The sequence below is a fragment of the Atta colombica genome, unplaced genomic scaffold (genome assembly GCF_001594045.1).
Source record: "Atta colombica isolate Treedump-2 unplaced genomic scaffold, Acol1.0 scaffold207, whole genome shotgun sequence".
NCBI classification, from domain to species: Eukaryota; Metazoa; Arthropoda; class Insecta; order Hymenoptera; family Formicidae; genus Atta; species Atta colombica.
The window spans coordinates 588,822-612,331 of NW_017259302.1; the positions used below are offsets into that span (position 1 = coordinate 588,822).

Consider the following 23,510-nt stretch of genomic DNA (forward strand, 5'->3'; position numbering starts at 1 on the left):
TTAAGCTTCTTCTTTTGAATCTTCTGTTTCTTGTTCATTGTCTTTGTTTCTTTTACGAGGCGATTCGTATTCCAAACTCCAAAAGTTGTTATACTTAATCGGTATTGCTTCACCTTTTTCAATCATTTTGTTGAGATTTTCATCTAATCTAGAGAAATGATCCTTCTTTTCTAAAATTTTCGACAACGTTTTTTGAATATCTTCTCTGTTTCTCGATTCCTCCTTTTGTCTGTCTTCTTCGGCTGTAGAGTTGTCTTGCAATTGGTGTAAAACATCCTTTGTAAAGTAACGAGACAAGAATTCTTTTTCCGCGTCAACTGTATCAGATGATTCTTTATCGTTATCTTTTTCGAAAATATTCTTAAAGAAATCTTTATCATAGTCAGAATGAGGATCTTCATCAATTTCTTCGCTCTGTTTCTCTTCTTTCTTAGCATAGGAGTCAGTGTTTTCTTCTTTACTGTTTACTTCATCTGTATCGTCGGAAGCAATTCTGTGATCATCGTGATCTTCGTTCTTCACGAAATAATCTTGTGATTGTTCTTTTGGATCTGTGGCATACGTCTTGATCTCTTCAAATTCTTCAGTACGATCAGAATTTTCGTTATGTTCTTCTGGATCTGTAGTATATGTTTCAATTTCTTTAGAATTTTTGGTACGATCGGGATTTTCCTTATAATTATATTCCGATTCTTTATCGCTGTCCTTTCCGAAAACATGCTTAAAGAAATCTTTATCATTATAAGGAGGATCCTTATCGACTATTTCACTTTCTTTTGCTTCTTTTTTCTCGTAAGAATCAGTTTCCTCTTTTGTCTTGTCTCTATCATTAAAAGTGTCATCATGGAAATCATCGTTCTTCGTGAAATAATTATACGATTGTTCTTTTGGATCCGTTTCGATCTCTTCAGACGTTTCGGTACGATCAGGATTTTCCTTATGATCATATTTCTTGCTGAAGACAGCTCGTATACTTTCCAATATAGGATCTTTAAGGAACTCGTCCCAATTAATCGGTTTTTTATACTCATCAAAGTCAATGAAATCTGAATTTTCATTTTCCTCTTCTGCGGAATGGTGAATGTCATCAGTAACATCCTCGGTATTATTGCGCAATTTGGTGTCTTCGACATCGTAATTGTCAACGCATTCGGCAGAATTTTTATTTTCCGTGCAACTTAGACGCGAGTGATTTGCGTTCAATGAGGTTTCCAGCCCGTCACTTTCAGTCTGTACTACCTTAATTTTAGCACTTGGAGATTTTGAAGAGAAATCATCAGCATCATGGAGCTGTTTAGGAATCATAATATAATCATAATCGTTATCATATTCGTTGTATCTCACTGGAGTTATACTCTGATTGTTTTTATCTAAACTCTTCTCCTGTTGATCGGAATAATCTGGTACTTCCACATAGGGTATATTTGAAGGATCATAATTCGGAATTGTGCCTGTCGAATTTTCTACACGTTTCACTTGATTCTTTTCTTGCAAGGGTTTCTCGACAGTACTCTCGGTTGGCAAGAATGATGATGTAGTGAAACTCTCTTCAGAAGAATATGGCGAACCTGGTTCGGAAATAATTTCCTGTGATGAATTACGCATTTCATTGGTGTATTCCGTCGAATTATCTAAAGACGAATAATCAACACTTTCAACTTTATCGGGAAATTTATTCAAATCGTCCACTTCAGAAGCGCTGGTTGCAAGTGATGATAAAATCGGATTATTATTTAATTTTGCTAGATCCTCAACTGGAATCTGATTAGGTTGCCATTGGATTTTATTTGCAATGTTCCAAAAGCCCGATATATAAGGACCAGAATCAGATATTTCTGACAAATTTATATCCGTAATATTGAGTGGTATTTTATTATTCGTCGCTTGCACCTGCTTATCTTCTTTGTAATTAACCGTTTCTTCTTGGATGCACGGAGTTGAAGCCGCATTACTTTCCGGAATATTCGCATTTCGTTTAGAACGAGCCTTTTCGTTTCTAATTGATTGAGTTGCGTTGATTATATCCCAGATGCGTTTATAAAAATCACGTTCTGGTTTAATGTTGGCACTCGTTACTTGTGACTTATCTTCCTGTGATTGCGAGGCTGTAATTCGATCTTTATCAATGCATGTTGAATTATCTGAATTATTTTCTAAGGAATTGTAACCACTAATAATATCGGTATGAGGACGAGTACCGTTAATATATTCCCAAATACGTTTGTAAAACACAGTACTTGGTATCGCTACATTATTCGCTGTTTTAAGATCAGTTGCATTTTTGTTTCGTAGTGGTTTTTTTGTTGAAAGAGTTCTTTTTGATTTAAATTGTTTTCGATAATTGGGATTTGAATGACGAGATTTTTTATTTGAAATGATAGTTTTTTCCCGAACATTCTGCGAATTATTTTCTGATTTGTAAGATGAACGTTTTGAACGTTTGTTACCAATTATTTTCTGAATACTTTTTGCTGCTTTTAACATTTGCGCACTATTTTGTCGTTTTTGTCGAATGGCTTCGACAATTGTTGTAATCTTGATGATTTCCATATCAGGATCAGATAAATCTACATTTTTATTTTGATTATTCATGAGATGGAATGTCGGTGACATAATTTGTTTATTTAGAAATTTTTCTTGCTGCTGGAGTAATTTCTGAGGCATTTTTAAGTGTTGAGTGTGTTTTTTCCATCCAATAGAATTCGGGTATATCCACCAAGGTTTGCTCAACTTCTTTTCTGAACTGATTGCTGTATTTTTTCCCATGGATTTTAATTTACGATTGAATTTATTGATATATGCATGCTGTAATGTGGGTTTAATCTCAGATGCAGCTTGCGTAGATTTCATTATGATATCCTGGAAATAATCAATTAACAGATATTATAAATAAATATTATAACATTAGATTGAATTGCTGATTAAACGTTACTTAAAATAATATAATTTTAATAATATTATAAAAAGCAAATATTCATTATAATAATATAATTATTCTGTACACAATAATCGTATTATTATACAAAATAATTAGCAAAAATATTAAAAATGCATTTAGGCAGATACTTAATAGAAAGATGTACTTACATTAATATTTTGTGAAAACAGTGAGGAATAAATGATTATATTATGTGGTTCCGTATCTTGGATCATTAAATGTGCCCGTGCATTATATGTATACTATCGTGTAAATTGTGCCATTATACATGATATATTTTACAGATTATAATGAAACTAATTTCAACAGATCGTTAAATGTGCAATACTCTATGATACGTTGTGAGCTTCTTTATCGATTCACATGTAATTTCTACTAGGCAGATTAAGAGTAATACATATAAATAAAGACTTATTAAATGGCATTCTTATGAAATTCGACTTTTATTTGTAATTATGTACAAAAAGTACAATATAAATGGTAACTGTCATCATAGTAGCGCAGAAAATATGTTTTGATTGTAAATTTATTTAACAAATGGAGAGTAAAAAGTATCAACTCCGTACAAATTTCTGAGCCACTACGTATGAATATTTACATTTTGCTTATTACAATAATAATGCTTGAAGCAATAATCAATCATCATACAAAAATATATCATATTTTTCATTAATATTTGTATGTAATTCCACTGTCGTGGAATTGTCAGTACTCTTGACTAATAAATATTAAATTTTATTCCACTTTGATTAAGCAAACGTACATGTGCTCTCATAATAACATTGCATTAACGCGTTAAAAAAAAAACTGTCATTCTTAAGAAACTTTCATACGCAGTACATAAAAATCACATATGTTAAAATTACTACTACTAAGTGTAGTTTGCAACAATAGAAAAATAATGTTTGATCATCAATAAACTCAGTTTTCTGATAGAAATCTAATACTGGCCAATTACTGAAAGACAGTAATTAATTATTTATTTGGAATACTAAAAGCACTGAACAACAGTATCAATACTTAAAATAAATAATTATTTGCTTTCAATATTAAGTTGTTTAGTATTGCATTTCTATCAGAGTCATTGTTGTTGAAATAGATATTCCGCGCGAAACGTTACTTCAATTTTCATATTATCACTTTATAAAAGAGTATTCTGTATTGTAAACGAGTACTCTAATAATCATTTTATTATAGACAGAAATATCTAAATTATTATCAAACTCACTCAAGCATTAAAAAAGATTCATATAGAACATGGACGCATGTATACATTTCGCTGTACAAGTAGACGTCGATCGACTCATACCCACGTTCGTGATGTACCTTAGACAGTGCCTCAAAGCACAGCATATGGCGGCAGATACTTTACGATCAGGCGCCTTTGTCCCTTGCGGTGCATTCGCTTACTTTCTCGTGAAGCCCAGATATGAAGCAATGCCGTTAATATTCTCAAAGAAGATTCGATAAGCTTGCTGGCTGTCGTAGTGCACCGGACGTTCTTCCACCCATCGCTATAGTACAATAGGTAATTGTAGGTACTGATGTGGTGCATGGCAGTCGGCGGGGAAATGTGGAGTTAGAAATATACGATCACGCAATAAACGCAATCGTCTAATTCTGAATGTGTATGTCCGAGCACACGATACTTTACCTGTAATTGGTACTAGATACTGTGGGGCGAATGTAAACTAGGAATGCAAAATGATGTAGAAGAGAAAGGGATATGAACAAAATTGACTTTCAAATATCGTTTAATTACATATTAAAATTGTGCTATAATCTAGCAGAAAAAAAGGAATATTTAAAAGCATTGAAAGTATAAAATTATAAAAAAAAAGGCCGAATGCTTCCACGCCTACATCGTAATTTGCATTTTTATATGAATAATGTTTGATTGTAAGTATAATATCGAGTTTATTTTTTATAAGAGATTTCATGAGTAAATCGCATGAAAGAATACGCGAAATGTATAAAACAGAACGATAATAAAAAATTTTATTGTTTGAAGTGTTATATTTAAAAAGATGGCACTTACATGTTTTTGTGTATAGCGAACAGTATTTTGGATAAGATTATAGAAATTTTAACTTACAGATCGAAATACATCATTTGCAACTGTAATCGAGTACACAGTCAAATGATCGCGCTTCGCATTATGTAGGTAAAAAAAGTTTTTATGTTCAACAATCGTTAATGCACTTTATCGTTAATGTACTTTAAAGGGCACAGAATATGAAGTAAATAATTTTTTTTTAAATATATTTCGATCGAAAAATAAAGAGATACTTCATGAAAAATATATATATTGAAAAGACTAGATATTAAGCACTGTTAAATATTATAGCCATTATAGAAATCCGCGATGCTGAAAGACGATGGACGGTTACATGCAAGGAATGATTCGATTTGATTGAAATTTACTATATACAAAGAGTATATCATAGTTGTAGTATTGTAATGTTTGATTGAAAGTAATGTGTTACAAAAAATAAAATAGCGATAGAAGCAAATATTTTAAATGTATTATAAAAAAATCGTTACTGTATTAATGAAAGTTTAAATAATAAAATACTAAATGCAAAAATGATACGTGACTTAAGGTAACATATATAAATTACGACAAAATTTTATAATAAATATTTAGATATTTATGAATGAAATCTGGAAGTGCAGTTTGCTGACTCTGGCAATATTGTTATACGTATATTAAGTTAAGATAAAGTAAAATAAAATGGAAAATTTTGAAGCTTATACATGAGAGAAAATACAATTACAAATCTATGCAATCTTAAGATTGAATCACAAACTTTTATCCCGCAAACACAATAGAATAAGCCTTAAGTCTTAAGGCTTAAAATTGACCAATAATAATCGGTTATTCTTCTCACATTCGACTGTGATTGATCAATTTCTTAAGGTTTAAGATTTATTACTGTATTGTGTTTGCGGGGTTACATAAGGCATAGTGCACATAGTATAAGATAATTATTCAATCAGAACCTTTATTTCATGGCTGGAAAGACTCTGGTTGATCTCTTATACTTTATATGTATATTATTATGTAAAGGTTTGTGCTCATATGCAGCATTCAAGCTGTAATGTTACACAGTCACAAATAATTTTCGTTTAAAATAAAAAAGATCAACGTCAAAATTGAAATTCGACACATAAATAACATTCTATATTTCGAATAGTGAGATATTACGTGTGAAATTCTTATTGTCTTTTGTATGAAAGTGAAGTATAATGCACGATGCTTTTTTACTAAAAAAAAAAATTGTATATACATTTTGTTGATAAGGATTATGTGGAAGCTAAAAGTTTCTTAACTTTGCCAAGGGTCCAGATCAATATCACGTTATTTTTAATCTATCGGTATTAAAAAGTTAAAGTTTACTATCATATGATCACATCAACATATTTATGAGTTATTATTTAAAAAAGTTAAGATTGTAATTCATGAATCAATTATTATGAACTACTTTAAACAGCGACTCAAGTATGATCGACTGGCCAACTCTGTACTTTATCGCTATGTGATATAATCAATTTATTCTACTTAAGCATGACTTATCGCGTCTAATTGTTTGTTCTACTTCAACACGTGCGTGCCTACGGGATGATCTTGTGTTATAGTGCCTAAGGGTTGGACTTCTTGGCTCGTGGCTCGGTTGTTACGTAGTGGTGTTCGCCTAAAGGCACTCTTTATATCTAGATTGGTGAAAAACAGGTTTTCCTTTATTTCCCCAACTGCCCGTATGAGTCTGCTAAATTACTCACGTATTGCTCGGCGGCGTGACTCGTTGGAAATTCAGCCCATTTTGACAAGTCGATGCCGGGTATAATACCACTACGACATGGTACTCGAGGATTTCTGTTATGAAATTAAGGGCAATATATATGATATATTTTAGTCATTTTTTTAAATTTCTCTAAAAATCTGTTAAGCTCAAAAAAATTGAAGCAAAGTAGAAACAAAATTAATTAGTCAATATAATGGATAAAATAAATGTAATGAAGATATAAAATATATTAATAGTAAATATTTTTATAGATTTTTTACAGTAATTGAAATATATATAAAGTTATATATATTATGTTTTTTTTTATTTTTAAATATTTTATTCAATAAATTATTATTTATTATTATAAATCAACTTACATTTCGTGATCAGGAAGGACCATCGGATAGATTTGTACCGTATCAATAAGATCAGTATTGTCGCAGATCAATCTAGCGAGCTTTGTCTTTCGAATTTCGTTCAGTTGTTCTAGGAAAATAAAAGTAAAAATGCAATTTTAGAAGGTACTTCATTATATATCGACTGAATGTTGCGAGTCCTTGGCTCACGCGACTCCCACCGGGAAGAGAATTTGAAAGGGTCTTACCGAGAGTGAAGGACGATGGCTGGTTCGGCAACTCGTACCAGAATCTATCACCACGACGCGAATGACTGAACTGTGTGGCAATTAGGCAAGCGAAGGTTGGCCCGAGCATGCTACCCGGAAGCGGTCTTTCGGATACGCCGCCCGACCATAAATCGACGTCCGCAGGATGTCTGAAAAAGAGCATGGCCGAGATGAAGCCGTTATTTCCGAATACACTATTTTTAGCATCGGTCCGCTGACTGAATAATGAGTCTTAAACTTGATCGACCTTTCAATACTCCGAAGGTTCCGCTACCAGATTTTACAGGTGTGTAATACTCACTCAAAAATAGTGCTGTATCGTCTGACAGTTTCATTTGGCATAGAACCGAACAATTCATCGAAAGTGTTGGCATCAGGAAGGCCGCAATACTTCCTAAAATTATAAAATCGCAAAATTATATACATATCGCTGTGTTGATAGAGAAAAGTAATACAGTTAAAAATTGGCATCTTTTTAGTAGAGTATTTAAAAAATTCTTTCTGAATTGGAACGTTTTAATTAGGTTCGTGAATAATGCATAATTTCTTTTTCTTTCCACTCTATTATATTAACTTTCTATTATAATATATTCTTTAAAACTGTGTCATGAGTTCTCAAAATTTAAACACCGCAATACCTAATATTTTGTAAATTTTATTCTTTATCAGATTTGTAACACTTTTTTATATAAGCAATTTGTTGATAAATGTATTATTTTTTATATTAATCTGTAGATTCGATTTTCTTTATCTCAAAAATGCTCATTTTTTACTTTTACCACTTTTCTATCAACATTGTGATATATTACTAAAAGTTTATTTTTGTAATGTATTTGAACTTTCTGATTTGTAACAGAAAATTAGTTATCTCTATGACTTTTCCGTGATTTTATTATCATTCAACTTTACTTCTGTTCAGTCTTTCGTTCTATTTATTTATGCTTAGTGTATGCTCATTATGCGGAAGATTATTATTGTGATTATACAGATATCGCTCTTAACTACAGTTAATCAAATAAGTTTATTAATACAAGTACGGTTTAACAATAATTCACCTGAACTCCATATAACTTGGAATACCAAACTCGCGGCCGCGTTGCATGTTAAAAGATACTAAATCCAGTCCGAATTTTGCTCCAACTTTTTTAAAGAGATGATTTGTCACCTGTAAAGAATAAACCATACAGTACGGCATAATTGTATAATTTGTTTACATTAATTGTTATTTTACTTCTTGCGTTATAGAATCGTCCATAGCTTGAGCGACTTGGTTCATCAAACCCATTAAATATTCATCGAATACACCAGCCCGATACAAGTCATACGGGCGTCTTATCAAATCTGAGAGTCTCTTTGAAGCTATAAAAATGAACATAGATAATTTGAAATCATATTTGAAGGAAAGAAAAAGTAAATGTTGTAACAAAAAATTGATGTGTGTGTGTGTGTGTGTGTGTGTGTGTGTGTGTGTGTGTGTGTGAGAGAGAGAGAGAGAGAGAGAGAGAAAGCGAGAAAGTCACCTTATCCATAATATTAAATATTTTAATGAACAAATGTTAAAATAAATTTCAGAATTTATTTAAAGTAATTGATGAAATTTAATTATTTATACATTTGAATTATTATGAATTTAAAATTTATCTATTTAGAAGAGAAGTTTCTATTTAGCCTATAAGATTAAGAAAAAGATTTTAAATAAATTATTAAAGAATATATATAATCAAGAGAAACGATGTCTAATATGGCTTGTTAGGTAATAGGCAATATAATTTTGTTACATATAATTAGTATATATTGTCGCCTTACCAATAAATTTATGAGCTTTACTCCATCGTTCTACAGCCGTGGGTAATAGCGAGTGACCGAATCTAAAGGCAGCAGCAGCGAAAGCGTCTATTACGCCTGGATTTATGCTCGAATCGTATCCATCCCAGTATTTCTATGGAAAATTGATATCTTAATGTCAACGCGGTTATTACTGTTATTACTGTCAAAAACTGTTCAATGAACGGCAAAAAATAAATGAAAAATGTATATCGTTAAATCTTAATTATTATAATTATAATTATAACATATAATATATACATAGTTACTAAACATTATTATTTCTGCATTTAAAAAATGAATTACTTGATTAACAATATTTATTAACGATATTTTAAAGTTATCTTTGTTTATAACAAATTATGTCTTTGTAATTTGTGCATAAATATTCATAAATTTTGTTTCAATTTGTTTCAGTATCATCAGTTCAACTTACTTCCTTCTCGAGGAGAAGTCCGAATTTCTCCATGACATCTTTACCGAGTAATATGGGGAGGAACTCGTTATAAGTGATGTGTTGGATTTCCGCGATGACGATGCGTCTAGCTTCCTGAAAGAGAATCTCATCGTCCCAGTGCGGATTTATGACGGCCAATGCTTTAGCAATCCGGTTATGCTCTCGCGCCATTAAAGTGTGCATGCAGGTAAGTACTAACTGTTCGTTTACACGAATCTCACCTATAAGTAACAGAATTGATACAATACATTTCCGAGATTTTAAAAGGATAATTAATTTTCGAAATTGAGAATAGCAGACGCGATGCTTTCATAAAAAGAATCGGATAATTCTATAGTTCCCAAGATGCTTTAATCAGCTTAAGAGATTTATTAAAGTACATAAATTCAATACATGATAATTCATTGAATCATGTAATGCAAAATGAAGAGTATGATGCATCAATATAAATCAGATAAAGGCTTTTGTTAAATAACCAAAATTTAAACACAAAAAGAATAATCTTTGTAATGTTGATGTTCATAATATTAGAAGTACATAGAGAATTCAATTGGAACACATAGAGAATTCAATTGAAAAATATTGGAAGTTTATAAAGAATGTAACCATTTTATCGCATGAATATCTACATTTATAGGCTTGTATTAGCTTCGATTTGTTATAGTTTTCTTAAATCCTGTTGCATAATGCATTATAACAATCCATTTCACACAAAGAACGTATAAATTATAATTTTCATTAGATATACTATAGCGTACTAATTTAATAATTTATTAGCTATTGTACCAAGTAACTTTAATTAATTTAAATGATTTAAATAAAGATGACTAAATGATAAAATTTCCAAGAATATAATACTTTTGCTATCGAAACGTATCATCAAATTCCTGTATTAATAACAGTAGAAACAAGAAAGATTTATCTCTGTTTATCTTATTTATCTCGTGTGAGTGATTAACATAATTTAATTTAATGAGTCAGTGTATATGAAACTGAATCGAGGTGAAAAATTGTTATCTTATTGGTTACATAAAAAGTTTTATCTTGTTATTACATAAACCTTTGTCTAGACGAATGGAAGATAATAATTATTGCAGCACGTGCGATTTTTTTTCTAATATTTCTATGACTTAATAAAAGTCGACGTCCTTGCGTCGCAGCCATTCTCTTTCTCCATATTATCTCATCGATTGGTGTGCCGATAATCATGTGATACGGTGCTTACCCCGTAAAATAGTAAAAGCGAGCATTAAGTTGATTACCATACCAACCGAAATTTTTAAAAACTTAAATAACGACAGCAGATCTTGGGCAGCAATTGATTTTTCCGTTAAATGCGATTAACTGTGAATACAGGGTATGGGTGATGTTGCTGCTGAATGCTCTCACGATTGACGTGTGGGAGATTTACGGTTTAACACGCCGTAGCTTCGGGTTCAGGTATTCTACATGATTTATGGAATCGGTGTGCGCGATAAGTGCATATAATTATCGCCACGATCGAATTGTTTTGTCTCGTGAAATTGCCGACCAGATTCACTGTGCATATCACTGGAAGGTTTCGCGGATGATCGACGAATTGACGTGGGAAAATGACTCCCGGACGAGTATATGAAACATAGGCAAAATCGATTGGAGCAATCGATCATGGCTATCTCGAGAGAGAGCGAGAATAACGGTTAGTTATCGGCGGTATGAGAAGACAGTAACGAGCGTGACTTACCGCTCCATGTTGTTCTTATACCATGAGACACAGAAAAATTGCCAGAAATAAATAGAATAGTTATTAGTGGCATTAGTACGGTTACATTCGACTTAGATTGATTCATGCATCGGACGCTCATTGTAAATTCAAATAGATATAATCGTGCTAATAGCCCGCGCCTTACATTGCGTTTTGAAGCTATGTTTTAAAGCTATATTTACACTTTACGAAAGTCAATCTCTTTTCGAGTGAAGCGATTGATTCGTCACGACTGCAATCTATAATACATTATATACACGCAAGGACATAACTATGCAATAATACGTGATATGTGAAAAAAATACTGGAAAATACCGTAGAATATTACAAAGAATATTTTAAATCGACTAAATATTTTGTTTGTCATACATTATAATAATTTTCGACTTTTGAAGCAAGCATGAGATAATTAATTTTTTACAATAAACATTTTAATGTTTCAAATCGTAAATTAATTTTGATAAAATATTATTAAAATATTAAGTTTCTATTATCAATTATTCTGATTTTTTATTTTCTTATTATTCTGTTTGAAACGTCTAATTTTCAAATATTTTAATATTTTATATTAAGTAAGTCTGCAGCATTATTTAACTTGCGATGTTAAAACAACATTTTTTTAAAGTTAATCTTAATATTCAAATTAAATATAAAAAATATTTATAAATATAAATTACCAGCTTCGAAGCAATACAGCGATCGATTCGGTCGAGTACATCCTTCATCCGGTATATCCAACTTTAGCGGTAAAAGATCTTTAAGGCCATACTCTGCAAAGACTGGATTCATTCGTAGTAATCCGCCATAGCCTGTTCGGAGTTTTCTAAAAAGCAAAATAAAAAGATATGTAGAAATCTTAAAAGCTATGTGCAAACGATAATATTAATGTAATTAATCCGTCATTATCTTTTACTTTTCTTTTAATACTTTTATATCGTATTTCTATATCGTATGATTAGACGATTTGAGATTTTACGAAAATCATTTTGATAGTTTAATAGTTTCAAATTATTTGAAATATTAAAATAAGTATTTTTTAGAGAAATTAGATAAAGAAATATATGTCTGTTATTTGTAGACGTAAAAAATATATGTAGCAATCTATGATGTCACGAATGTGAAGTCCACAAGGATTGAGCAATCGCGAGATTTGTAGATCGCATCACACGAACATGGTAGAAAGTGCGAAGAACTTGAGAGCACGTGCTCGTGTGTTGGAAAATGCAGAACAACGTAATGCTGATTTATTGTCCTCGATGACGTAACAGAGGCTCACATATGTACCATTTTGAGGCGAAACGAAATTCGCACGTGCAGAGATCCATAAAAGGCAAAAACCGACTTACTCACCCCTGGAGAATACCCGGTGACTGATTAATACAATTCCTCTCTTATGCTGTATTATTTTACACCTTGATAAATTATAAATGGGTGCCATAGATTCTCGTATATTTTAACGCGTTTATATATAGAATGTTCTATTACTTTTTTTAAAATACATTTTAATTTTAAAAAGTTAGCGAATATATACTTATATATGTTGTATTTAGACAAAATTAACTTTAAATTCAATCTCATTTGGATCGATAATGCGATAAATTATTACAAAAGCATTTGAAAATAATTATTTTATATTATTACATGGATTGAAAGCAACTGTGGTTATTAAAAGCTTATTGTGGTTTACCTAGCAAAAGCTTCCGTGATGCCATAAACCGTATTACCATCCAGTACACCCGTAAGAAGATTGAAAGGCACTCGGGAACCGAGACGGCAGCCAGGTCGAACTGCAGGAAAAGCGCGAACGAAGTTCATGCATTGCACGTTGAACAGTTTGTAGAAATAGTCGTCCTCTGGAATGAAGATCTCGTTGCAATAGGGATTTTTTTGGTGTGGCAGCCGACCACAGCATTCTTCCGGATCGTTTCGGTTCAGAGGGTCTGCAAACACGATGATCGTGGGTCATTATGGTGAGAAGCACCTTATTGTGTAGCAGAACTGATATGTAATGATAGCAGAAAGCGATAGCATTCCGATCACGCACGCGTAATTCATAGTTCGTGAGTGGCAGACGTGTTAGAGAATATCAGCATTCGCGATTGAATAGAACATATAAATGTCGACTGCTTTTCCCGGTTGTCGCAATCTCATATTGAACGAGGTATAATAGAATCGACATTGTCTATTAATTATCCTTTCATACAAGAATATGCATATTATATGCGTGTTTAGGATTGTCTACAGCTACATATAGCTGTACATTCTAAATTATTCTTTCCTTCGATAATTGACGATCGCGAGTTATTTCAGAGTGGCGCGATTTCAAGTCTGCCAATGGGCTTGTCAATTTTGACTGATACATTAACGAATAATCTCGAGCCGAAGAACGCCCGCTCGTACACGTGATCGGTTTATCCGGGCAAAGATCGTTCGCTTTCTCTCGTAGTTACCCTCCTTTCGATAAATACGATAAACGTTGGAAGCTCCTAAAAGCGACCTACAGATTCATATATATCAAATATCTCGGTACAGTTGCTTAAACGCAATCAATCCACTGACGATTGAGAGGCTCGCTTTCTATTCTACTTGCATGATTGAATCAGTTAGTTTTGATCGTTGCGACATACGAACCGACAGCAAAACCATTCGGTTTTTTGTTGTTGCTTTCTCTAAAATTTATTACATATCAGATGGTTATCAGTACATTGCAGTCTTCACTTGTTTAAATCATTTATTTAAGATATCGATCGTTTATTTCTCTTTTTAGTAACTTAAACAAGATGGTTTTTATTAAACAAAAAACAACAAATTTTGTCGCATTAAATTAATATTTAAAATATTTATGATTATTATAATTATTTATTTATTATCTCGAAGAATTATACGTAATTCTGCATTTATTTTCCTGTTGCTGTATGAAATAAATAAGTTTTTTATTTAATTTTATGATATTTCTACATGAATATCTTGTAAAGTAGCATAAAATTACATAAGTATTTAATAATACTTTTGAAACTATCACTTATGTGATAGTTTTTATACAGAAGCTATATATTTCGTGGGTCATCAGGGTGAGAAGTACCTTATTGTGTATCAGATTGCTTCTCATTCTGAAGTGAACTACAATTTTTATTCATGCAACATTGGCATTCTAATAATAGATTTAGACAGGGAGATAATCCATGAAACGCAGCTTCTATCTATATAAGTATTTACTTATTTGATTATATAAATATATTTTTTTAATTAATGAGATTAACGGAAAAATTATTATTTATCCACGTAAACTGATTGTTTTGCGGACATTCAAATCACCGCGGCGGAAAAATTTATCATGAATATCGTGCAAAAACTCATACTTTCGAATCTAATATACCTAAAGGCGTGGCAGTCAAAGTGTAATCGTGGTCCATGAATTGTCCCCACGCAATCACCATAACTGTGCCGGCGTGATCATGATAACCTTCATCTGGATGCATGGTGCGTGATACAACTCGGGATAATGGTAAATCATGACCCGTTATGGATATCCTTGGCGCCGATAAGCCGTCTGCGAATTGAGGACTCATCAATCTGTAAAAGATAAAAAAAAAATATTCACGTTGTGCCGAAAAAGAAACGTCTATGAGAAATGGAGAAAATTGCGGTTACCTCGCGAAAGGCGACAGAGTGGCTCCCCAAGTTGGATTCTCTAAATTCGTACAAAGACCATCAAATCGTCGGTATTTGCCCGGTCTGCATTCTATGTTGCTGAGAAAGGCGGGACAAACCTCGCGGATCAGCGTCTTCGAAGTATCGATCAACGGTAGACTCTTTTGAATTTCCTCGTAGGTCAATCCGTACCTGAATGCCGATGATTAGAAAGTAAAATCAAGGAAACGCGATCGGATCCCAAGGCGGGAAAGTTCGTCGGAAGAGAAAAGGAGAGATTACATAGGCTTGAACAGCGAAGACTTACGTTTGCGCGAGATTCGTAGTAATGTCGAGAAGCAGCTCGCCGACCGTCGCCAGATCCTCCGGTCGCCACATCTCTGACTTTGGTCTCGCGACGTCTGCGGGCGATTATGTGTGAGCGACAGTACGAGAAAGCCGCGTGAAACGAAGTAAAAAATAGCAAATACTAGCGACGTACGTACGGTGATCATTCGTTATGGGTTTATATGGGATCGAGGTTATACATTATTACGCGACGACACGCCGATATCTTATTGATCATTGTTAGCAATAAATTATACGGACATCATGCAATTAATTCTTGTAATTTTATATACTCACTGATGCGCTTCCTCGCCTCGACGTAAGCATGATTTATGGCATCAAACGTGATACAAGTTTGAGTTCCTCCTGCCGTAGTAGGACTACGGACAACGAAAAATAAAGAAAGTTGACACGTGCTCGATCTTTGAGTGCGGATATTATTTACAGACTCTCCTCTTTTCTTTTCTTTCCTTCTTGATCTCACCGAGTTAATTACCCAACATTTCAACCTACTTTCATGAGAAGCTGACTCGCGAGAATCTTGCGCGTGAATTCGTTCGTGCAGATTACGTGTACACACGCAGAATGTCTGTACGTGCAGATATTTCGTATCAAGGTAATCTGAAACTATCCTAGACATGCTCTCTTATGAATATGAGCGAATTGACTTTCATATCCTATTTCCGTCATAAAATATACTGGCATTGAGACGTGCCGCTCTTCGGTTGCGCCGAAGGTTGACCCAGCAATTCTCTACGATGTTTCTCTACATCGACATTGCGCTCTTATCTTCCGCCTTTGATTTTTTTATCATATATTCTCGTTAATCGTCCACTATATATATGTATGTGTGTATGTATATATAATACCATTATTTTTTATCTATTCCTTCATAAATTTTTCTCATTAATTGCTTATTCTTTCAAATTAATATAAATTTTGTTTTGGAATTTTATACTTACATATCTACATCTTGATGAGATATGGATATCAATTTTGAAATTAAGTTTGAATCAAATGATTGATACAAATTGAATATATTATTTCAATATTTTAGTGTCTTCAGTAGTTTATATCTGTTTGTATGACATCAATGTAGATTAACTTTTTTTTAATCTCGATTCAACTTAATCTTCATCTTTTTCCAATCCTAAGAATTCAATAGAAAAAGATGAAAAGTTGAACCGAAATTAAAGTTAATCAGGATGAAAACGGGCATCAAAATTTAGAAATAATATATTTATTAGGTATGGGAAAAAGTTCGTTTTTATTACTTCTAACGGGAAAAACCACGAACTTTTTCCCATATCTAATATTTTGCAATCGTTTGATTTAAACTTAATTTACATTGATGTGGAAACAGGATAAAGATATCATATGTATATTATTTGTTTTTAATCTGTTTTTATATAACACTAATCTCGGTATATTTTTGAAATTTAGTTTATAATATAAGACTTTACATTAACGTCCACCTAATATAATGTTTAACATAACAGGATCTCAACTTACTTAAGACACTGACTCGTGAAACTATTAGAGTTTACTCGAGAGGCGGTCTTTCTAAATACTGATTCAAGTAGTATAAATCACTAATTCAAGTACTTGAAGTGCAAAATCGGAAAGACGCGAGAAAGGATTTCCCGCGTCTAATTGCGGTTGAGTGTTTCGACCGTTGTGCCATAATCAACGTAATAATAACGAAAGCATTCTATAATGGTGTCGTGCATCGACGCACTTACCATAACTGGTCTGAGCGACGGTTACAGTCCCATTCCCTACCGCTCGGTGATAAATGTGGATTGCGCTAACCAGAGAACCTTTTTTTTTCTGATACATATAAATTATATTTCAGCTCACGACATTCGTACTTTAATACGCCATTTAATAATCACGTTGTCGCAGTCGCGACATGCAAAGTATCCATGATATTTGAAAATAGCCTGCTCCCTTATTGCTCCAATCATTTCGTGCGTCATGCCGTCTTTCTTTCGGTGGATATTGATAATTGGTACAATAAGATTCTCATACATTATGTCCGTTTCTGCTTTCTCGAGTGATCCTTTTGGATATTGTCAATAATCACTTTTGCAACGTCAGCACGAGCTATTTCGACCTCCAGATCGACCGTATCGTTTCACTGTGCAATTACGAACTGACGTCTCGTTATGTCGTGTCCTCGGGCACCTGCTTGACATTCCATGAGTGTTGCCTTCATCTTAAAGTAACTACGTGACGATCGCTAACCGGACAGCATTACGACGCCACGCCGGCTACTTAAATGATCACAGATCAGACTTGTCTGACTATGTTTACTCCTGATTACTGGATAACTGATTATTAAAGTTCGCTAAGTATAAACGATCTATATTTGTATCAAAACTTAAAATTGAATTTTATGTATAATTTTGTGTACTGTGCAATACGAAAAACATGTGAAAAATTAAAATATGTAATAATACACAAGTATAAACAGAATAAATAAAATAAAAATTAATAAAATATAAATAGAATTGTATTCCGAAATCCAACACAAATTATAAATCGTTTAAAATGGGTTTTTCACGATAAATTATATAGTTGCTGTTTTTATAAAAGATTTTCATTATATTTTTATGATGATATGTAAAACTTACATATTTTCTTTTTAATCATATATTATTTTAAAGATTTGGATTGATTAAAATTATAATTATTAATTATTTATATTTTTTCTATGACTAAAAAAACACAAATAATAATTAAAACTTTAATTTCGATTTAAATTCTTCCATTAACTATTTAAAAAACAAAATTCTTAATGAGAAGTGTTTAATGCTTTTAAAATAAACTGTACTTGTGAACTATAAACACGAAGGTATAAGAGTTTACACTTACTTATACATGAAATTGTGAGTCATGATCAATGTTGTCATGAATGACCAGCTGTTTATTAAGAAAACAATATCTACCAAGAGATATATAAAAATCTTTTAAAGTGTCTTTTTAAATCGTACAATTGTAATCTTAATAACATTATTATGACGAGAATTAGGTTTATAACAGTGCAATTACGGATTTCTTAATAACGTACGTCATTGTGTTATTGAAGCAATCATAGTTGACCGCGTGGAATTAAGGATGGTGATACTATATTTGACATAATATAATTCCAATTAATTTTTTTTTAGCTTCAAAGCTAGGATGTTTCGGCTACCATATTCTTCAGAATTTATAAAGTGGTTTTGCAATGCGATCGCCTTATAGTTTATTAGTGGAGCACCTCAAAAGTCTCAATTAGTGCTAAACGAGAAGTTAAGACAATGCCGCTATTCGTTATCCGAAATACACGAACCGATGCGTTTTAAACAGATCTCGTAACTTTGTTTAAAAAAATCGCAATTAATTATGATTAATTGCTACGAACAGTGCATTTTTTATCATACATTACAAAAAAGTACAGCGAAACGACGCGAATTAAATCTTATAATTTTAGCACCCGAATGCTGTTCAAAAAATTTCTTTCTTAATTTTCTGTTCTATAAATCATTTGCAGCCGTCTTTGTAACCGCGTTTCTCCAACATCTCGGCCGCCCAGTTGAATTTGATTCTTAAGGACATTTTACGGGAGTATTCGAACGATAAACGTCACCGTCCCGCCGGTTGTTTGACGCGAAGAACGGCAGTTAATCATGGGTTTCAAGGCGGTTACGCGTCTGAATGCGGGGATTATTACTGCGGCTGTCTGTACGATAAATACGATTCTGTACACGAGACGATGAATGGAACAGCACGCGGTTTATTGCAATATGTAACGGTCACTTTCGTTGCATGACGCATTTATAGCTCAATACCATATAAATTCCAGCTGGCAATGGCCGCTTTTAAGAGCTCGACAGAGAACATTCGAATTTTATCACCATAAAAACAATGTAATCTATACAGAATCATTTTACATAGGCATGCGGAACAGTCTACGGCAATATAACCACAATAGAACAGTGTGTGTTCGCACAGAATCGATAAGATTGCATTAGAATTCGCTAGTCCTGCGGGAACAGGATGATAGTGAAAGTCCTTGCCATACGGCTAAAGTTCCCGCTTTCTCTAATCCTCTAGAATATCAGCTGATGGGGACTTACTTTGTTACGTAAGTGTGCTTTCATGCAGTTAGTAAACGTGATTCATAATTGTGCATTTCCTAGTCATTACAATGGGTCCTAGAATAGATGTCCTAGCTGATAAAATGCTTTTTATTTGCTTTTGTGACATTCTCATGATCGACAGCGCGGTAAAAGATAGTATTTTGCTTGAGCGATATAATCGCTCAAGTGACCTCAACCGTAAATAACTGTGAGTAATAATCAAATTTATGAATATAAACTGATAGAATAGTTAAATACAGCTGTCTTAATAGTCAAAACAACTATATTTTCAATCACATTTCTTATTAATAGCAAATATTAGAATATCCTAGAGAAAGGTTACATTCGACAGACTTTTGAAAAATTATCATGATTACTATTTAATATAAATACAATTAATTATTAAATTTCGAGTAATTGCAAAAATAACATTTCTTGCAAACTAATATATTGTAAATGATTATTAGAAATAATTTAATAAATATTAATTAAATAGATTACTGTGACTATTAATTATCAATTATTTATTATATTTACTATATTTGACGCACTATATTTGAAATTAGAAAATGTCAAAGAAACTTTATATTGCCGGAAATTGTAATACTAAAAATTTATAATAGATGTCTATTTCTATCTTTCACATTTATTTTATCACATAATAATAGCTTTAAATACAAAAAATGTGTAAAATCTAATAATATAGATCTGTTACAGTACAATTAACCTAATCTGTGCAAAAATATTCTTTTATTTGATATTTATGTTTCATCGCAAAAAAAGTATTTAAAATTATATTATGAATTTTGTTAACGTTATTATATGTTGATAATGTTAATAAAATTCTCACATTATATGATAAATTCGAGAAAAACTTTCGAAATTAATTAAAATGATTAATTAAGCAATTCAAATTATATGATAAATTCAAAGAAATATTTCGAAATTAATTAAAATGATTCATTAAGCAATTCAAATTAATTTTTTGTGTGAAAAGAAAAAACTAGCATCTCACTGTAAGGTATTTTCTTAATGTCGCCATGAATGCCATATTAATTAGCCTATTTATTGAGATGTAAAAATTCACAGGCGGCAATACTTTGCGAAAGTTTATATCAGTCACTTGGAAGGAATAATTCCAGTTCTTGATTTCGCGTTGACTTTCGCTAAATTAAGATCGCTATCGTCACGCAGACTCATACTTCGGTCTTAATGTGAGCACTTACAACGATCCGCGAAGTAAATTATAGGTGTAGTCATAAACGCTGGTTCTTCCACGGGCATCCAGGATCAAGGCGCACTCCTCTCCGTTTGCATAAGAGTCGAAAGGTTGATACTGCAGCCCGTTACAGTGTGCTGTTACCAGCAGCAGCAGCAATCCGATTATCGCGGAACGCGTCCGTGTTATCGCGAATCTGCAACAGTTCAGTACAAACGATTATCTTTCTCACATCAAAGAGTATCGTAGCGCGTTTGAATAAAAAATTACTCGGATTAATGTTGCCCTAAATCACAGACATTTGCATAGATTATTACAAATCTGATCGGAGATCCCTTACGATGGAAAAAGTTCATAATACGAAATAATATATATATTGAAGTAATAAAAATATTCTTTAACTTATCTAAAATATTTTTTTTTATTTCATATATTGCTCTATTATACAAATTATTATAATGATAATGAATATGAGTAATTAGCACAAAGTTGACAAAAGAAGAAGAAGTTGTATATTATATCATTGAATGCAAAATGTTAATTGAAACAATTAATGGGTGCGTTTTAGCAAAAAAATAACTTTGCAATTGTAGATTTTGTAATATGGTTTTTTCTTATCTTTACTTGATCTAAAAATGTATACATCAATATTTATTCAATTATATATTATTATATATTATTTAATTTTATATTATTCAATTATATTAAAGAATCCTGTAAAACTACTTTTTTTTGCTGAACACAGCCAATATATTTAGATAGCAACGACAATTTCCGTATATTTTCTACAAAACATTTATAATGTTTATGAGGAATCTTATATGTATATACATTATTCCGTATTTTTTCTTTTTTTAATAAAGTAATAATAAAAGTCTAATAAAATAATACTGGACAGTAAAAAAAGATTATATTTCTTAGAGAAATCAGGAATACGAATAAAAACGAGTATTAAAAATATTTTTAACGAGAATTTTTTCATTGTTATTGACATAATTATATTATTAAATTTTACGTTAATAATAGCTACGTTAATAATATCATATCATAATAAAACGAATAATTATAGCAATCACTTCCATATTTATTGGAAGAATTATTGGATTGTGTGATGTCAGAATGTGTGTGTAACTATTTCGGTTCAATTAGCTGGATTGCTTTATAAGCCTGAATAGACAGAAAGAAAAAATTTACTGAAATATCTAAAAATTTAGATAGATACGGATGAAAATTATTTTATTGAACCAAAATATTATGTAAGATGTTCAAGCATGAGCAATACTGCAAAAAGTTTTGACGTTCGCAACCAGCTCGAGCGTTCTACACAATTATTTTAATAGTCTTGAAGAAACAATATTTATTTTCAGATCTGTATCCAGCTAAATTTTTAGAAATTTCAACAAAAACTGTACTTCCTATGTGGAATTTGATAAAGAGATTATTATTAATTAATTTGATAAGAGATTGATAAAGAGATTATAATTCATCAAATATTTGAAGTAATTAATTATGTTTTCAAAATGTAGCAGTTGTATAATATATTGTGTGTTATTGAAAATATTCTTTTAAACTTCTGCTCTATAAAATAACCATTTATATAGAGATATATTATAAAATTCGGTAAGAAGTAAAATCGAAAATTAAAAGAATTCGATAAGTATTACTATTTTATATATTAATACTTTAAAATAACTTTAATGTGATTACATTAAACAAAATAATAAAGTAATAATCTGGTTTTTTGTGAAAATTGTTTAGAAATAGGGACAATGTATCGGAAGGGTTTCTACAATTTTGAATTCAGTGAAAAGTAATAAATAACAATGATGTAGCGTAAAAAAATGCATTTTTTGGTAAAATTACTCCTTACATCGTAAAGAGATCACGCAAAATGATAGGGTGAATTCTCCGTGAACATTTTCTTGCTTGATAGCTCGATAGTATCTATTGCATCATACATGCATTCTTATTTAACGTGTTCGGTGAATTCATTCTCGAGTGAAACGGAGAAACCGAGATACAAAAGTCAAAGCTCTTCCGTAATCCATTCTTTTAGCACAAGAAACGCATCGCGAATATCTCCAATCCATGGAAAGTCAGTCTTACATTTTGTATTCCCACACTGCGATATATTTGCATATGTAAACGTGCAAATGATACGCATATAAAATTGTGTGATAACAAATACTTTTCGTGCATGTTGCATTTTTATTAGCAGGTACGTTACATCCGATTTTTAAGTTTTATAAAAAAGAAAATTTTCTTCCTTTCTAATTTCAAGGGATTTTCTGTAATATACATTTAAATGTTAATCAGGCTTATTAATTACATTTCGCTTTGCTTAAAACATACAAAAATTTTGATGTAATAAAAAAATTAAGTTAAAAGAATAAAAATATATATATATAGAATGTATAGTTATAGGTCTTCCACCACCTTGAACTTTTTAGTAAAACATGTGTTAAGATTAATTACTATCGTACAACCATGCTTCATTCACCAACGCTTGTCATGAAATTACATTAATTTACGGTACGTACAAATTGGTACGTTGAAAATAGCTGACAGGTATTCGCGCTTGCCTTGTAGTATATTACCGCCGATGAAAGTGCCTCCACACAATGATTAGATAAGACTCAATTGACATTTAAAGTCATTCGAATTTTCTTCCTTTTTTTTGGTCATTTCAAACGTGTCGATTCACGAATATAACACAACTTGATAAACTGGTCCTCGCATATACGGTAATCTTATATCATAATGATTATCCAATTACTTGTAATGGAAATTATTTATTTTTATATATTATTATT

At 31.7% G+C, this 23,510-nt stretch overlaps 1 protein-coding gene across 3 annotated transcripts in view; it reads right to left on the reverse strand.

Moving 5' to 3' along the window:
- LOC108687560 (peroxidase) overlaps window positions 1–23,510 on the reverse strand; it is a 27,072-nt gene continuing 3,562 nt past the window's right edge. Inside the window, exons 2-17 of one of the 3 annotated variants that reach the window (XM_018193404.1) lie at window positions 20,705–20,893; window positions 15,652–15,734; window positions 15,335–15,428; window positions 15,028–15,219; window positions 14,753–14,949; window positions 13,064–13,316; window positions 12,054–12,199; window positions 9,612–9,853; window positions 9,158–9,290; window positions 8,583–8,710; window positions 8,407–8,516; window positions 7,653–7,745; window positions 7,331–7,500; window positions 7,104–7,212; window positions 6,722–6,815; window positions 1–2,859 (exon numbers count right to left, since the gene is read on the reverse strand). In XM_018193404.1, the coding sequence (XP_018048893.1) occupies window positions 1–2,859; window positions 6,722–6,815; window positions 7,104–7,212; window positions 7,331–7,500; window positions 7,653–7,745; window positions 8,407–8,516; window positions 8,583–8,710; window positions 9,158–9,290; window positions 9,612–9,853; window positions 12,054–12,199; window positions 13,064–13,316; window positions 14,753–14,949; window positions 15,028–15,219; window positions 15,335–15,428; window positions 15,652–15,734; window positions 20,705–20,893 (5,092 nt within the window). Of the gene's footprint in view, window positions 2,860–4,332; window positions 4,453–6,254; window positions 6,653–6,721; window positions 6,816–7,103; window positions 7,213–7,330; window positions 7,501–7,652; window positions 7,746–8,406; window positions 8,517–8,582; window positions 8,711–9,157; window positions 9,291–9,611; window positions 9,854–12,053; window positions 12,200–13,063; window positions 13,317–14,752; window positions 14,950–15,027; window positions 15,220–15,334; window positions 15,429–15,651; window positions 15,735–20,704; window positions 20,894–23,510 lie in introns of those variants that run through there. The other 2 variants (XM_018193405.1, XM_018193406.1) reach the window with 2 other exon arrangements.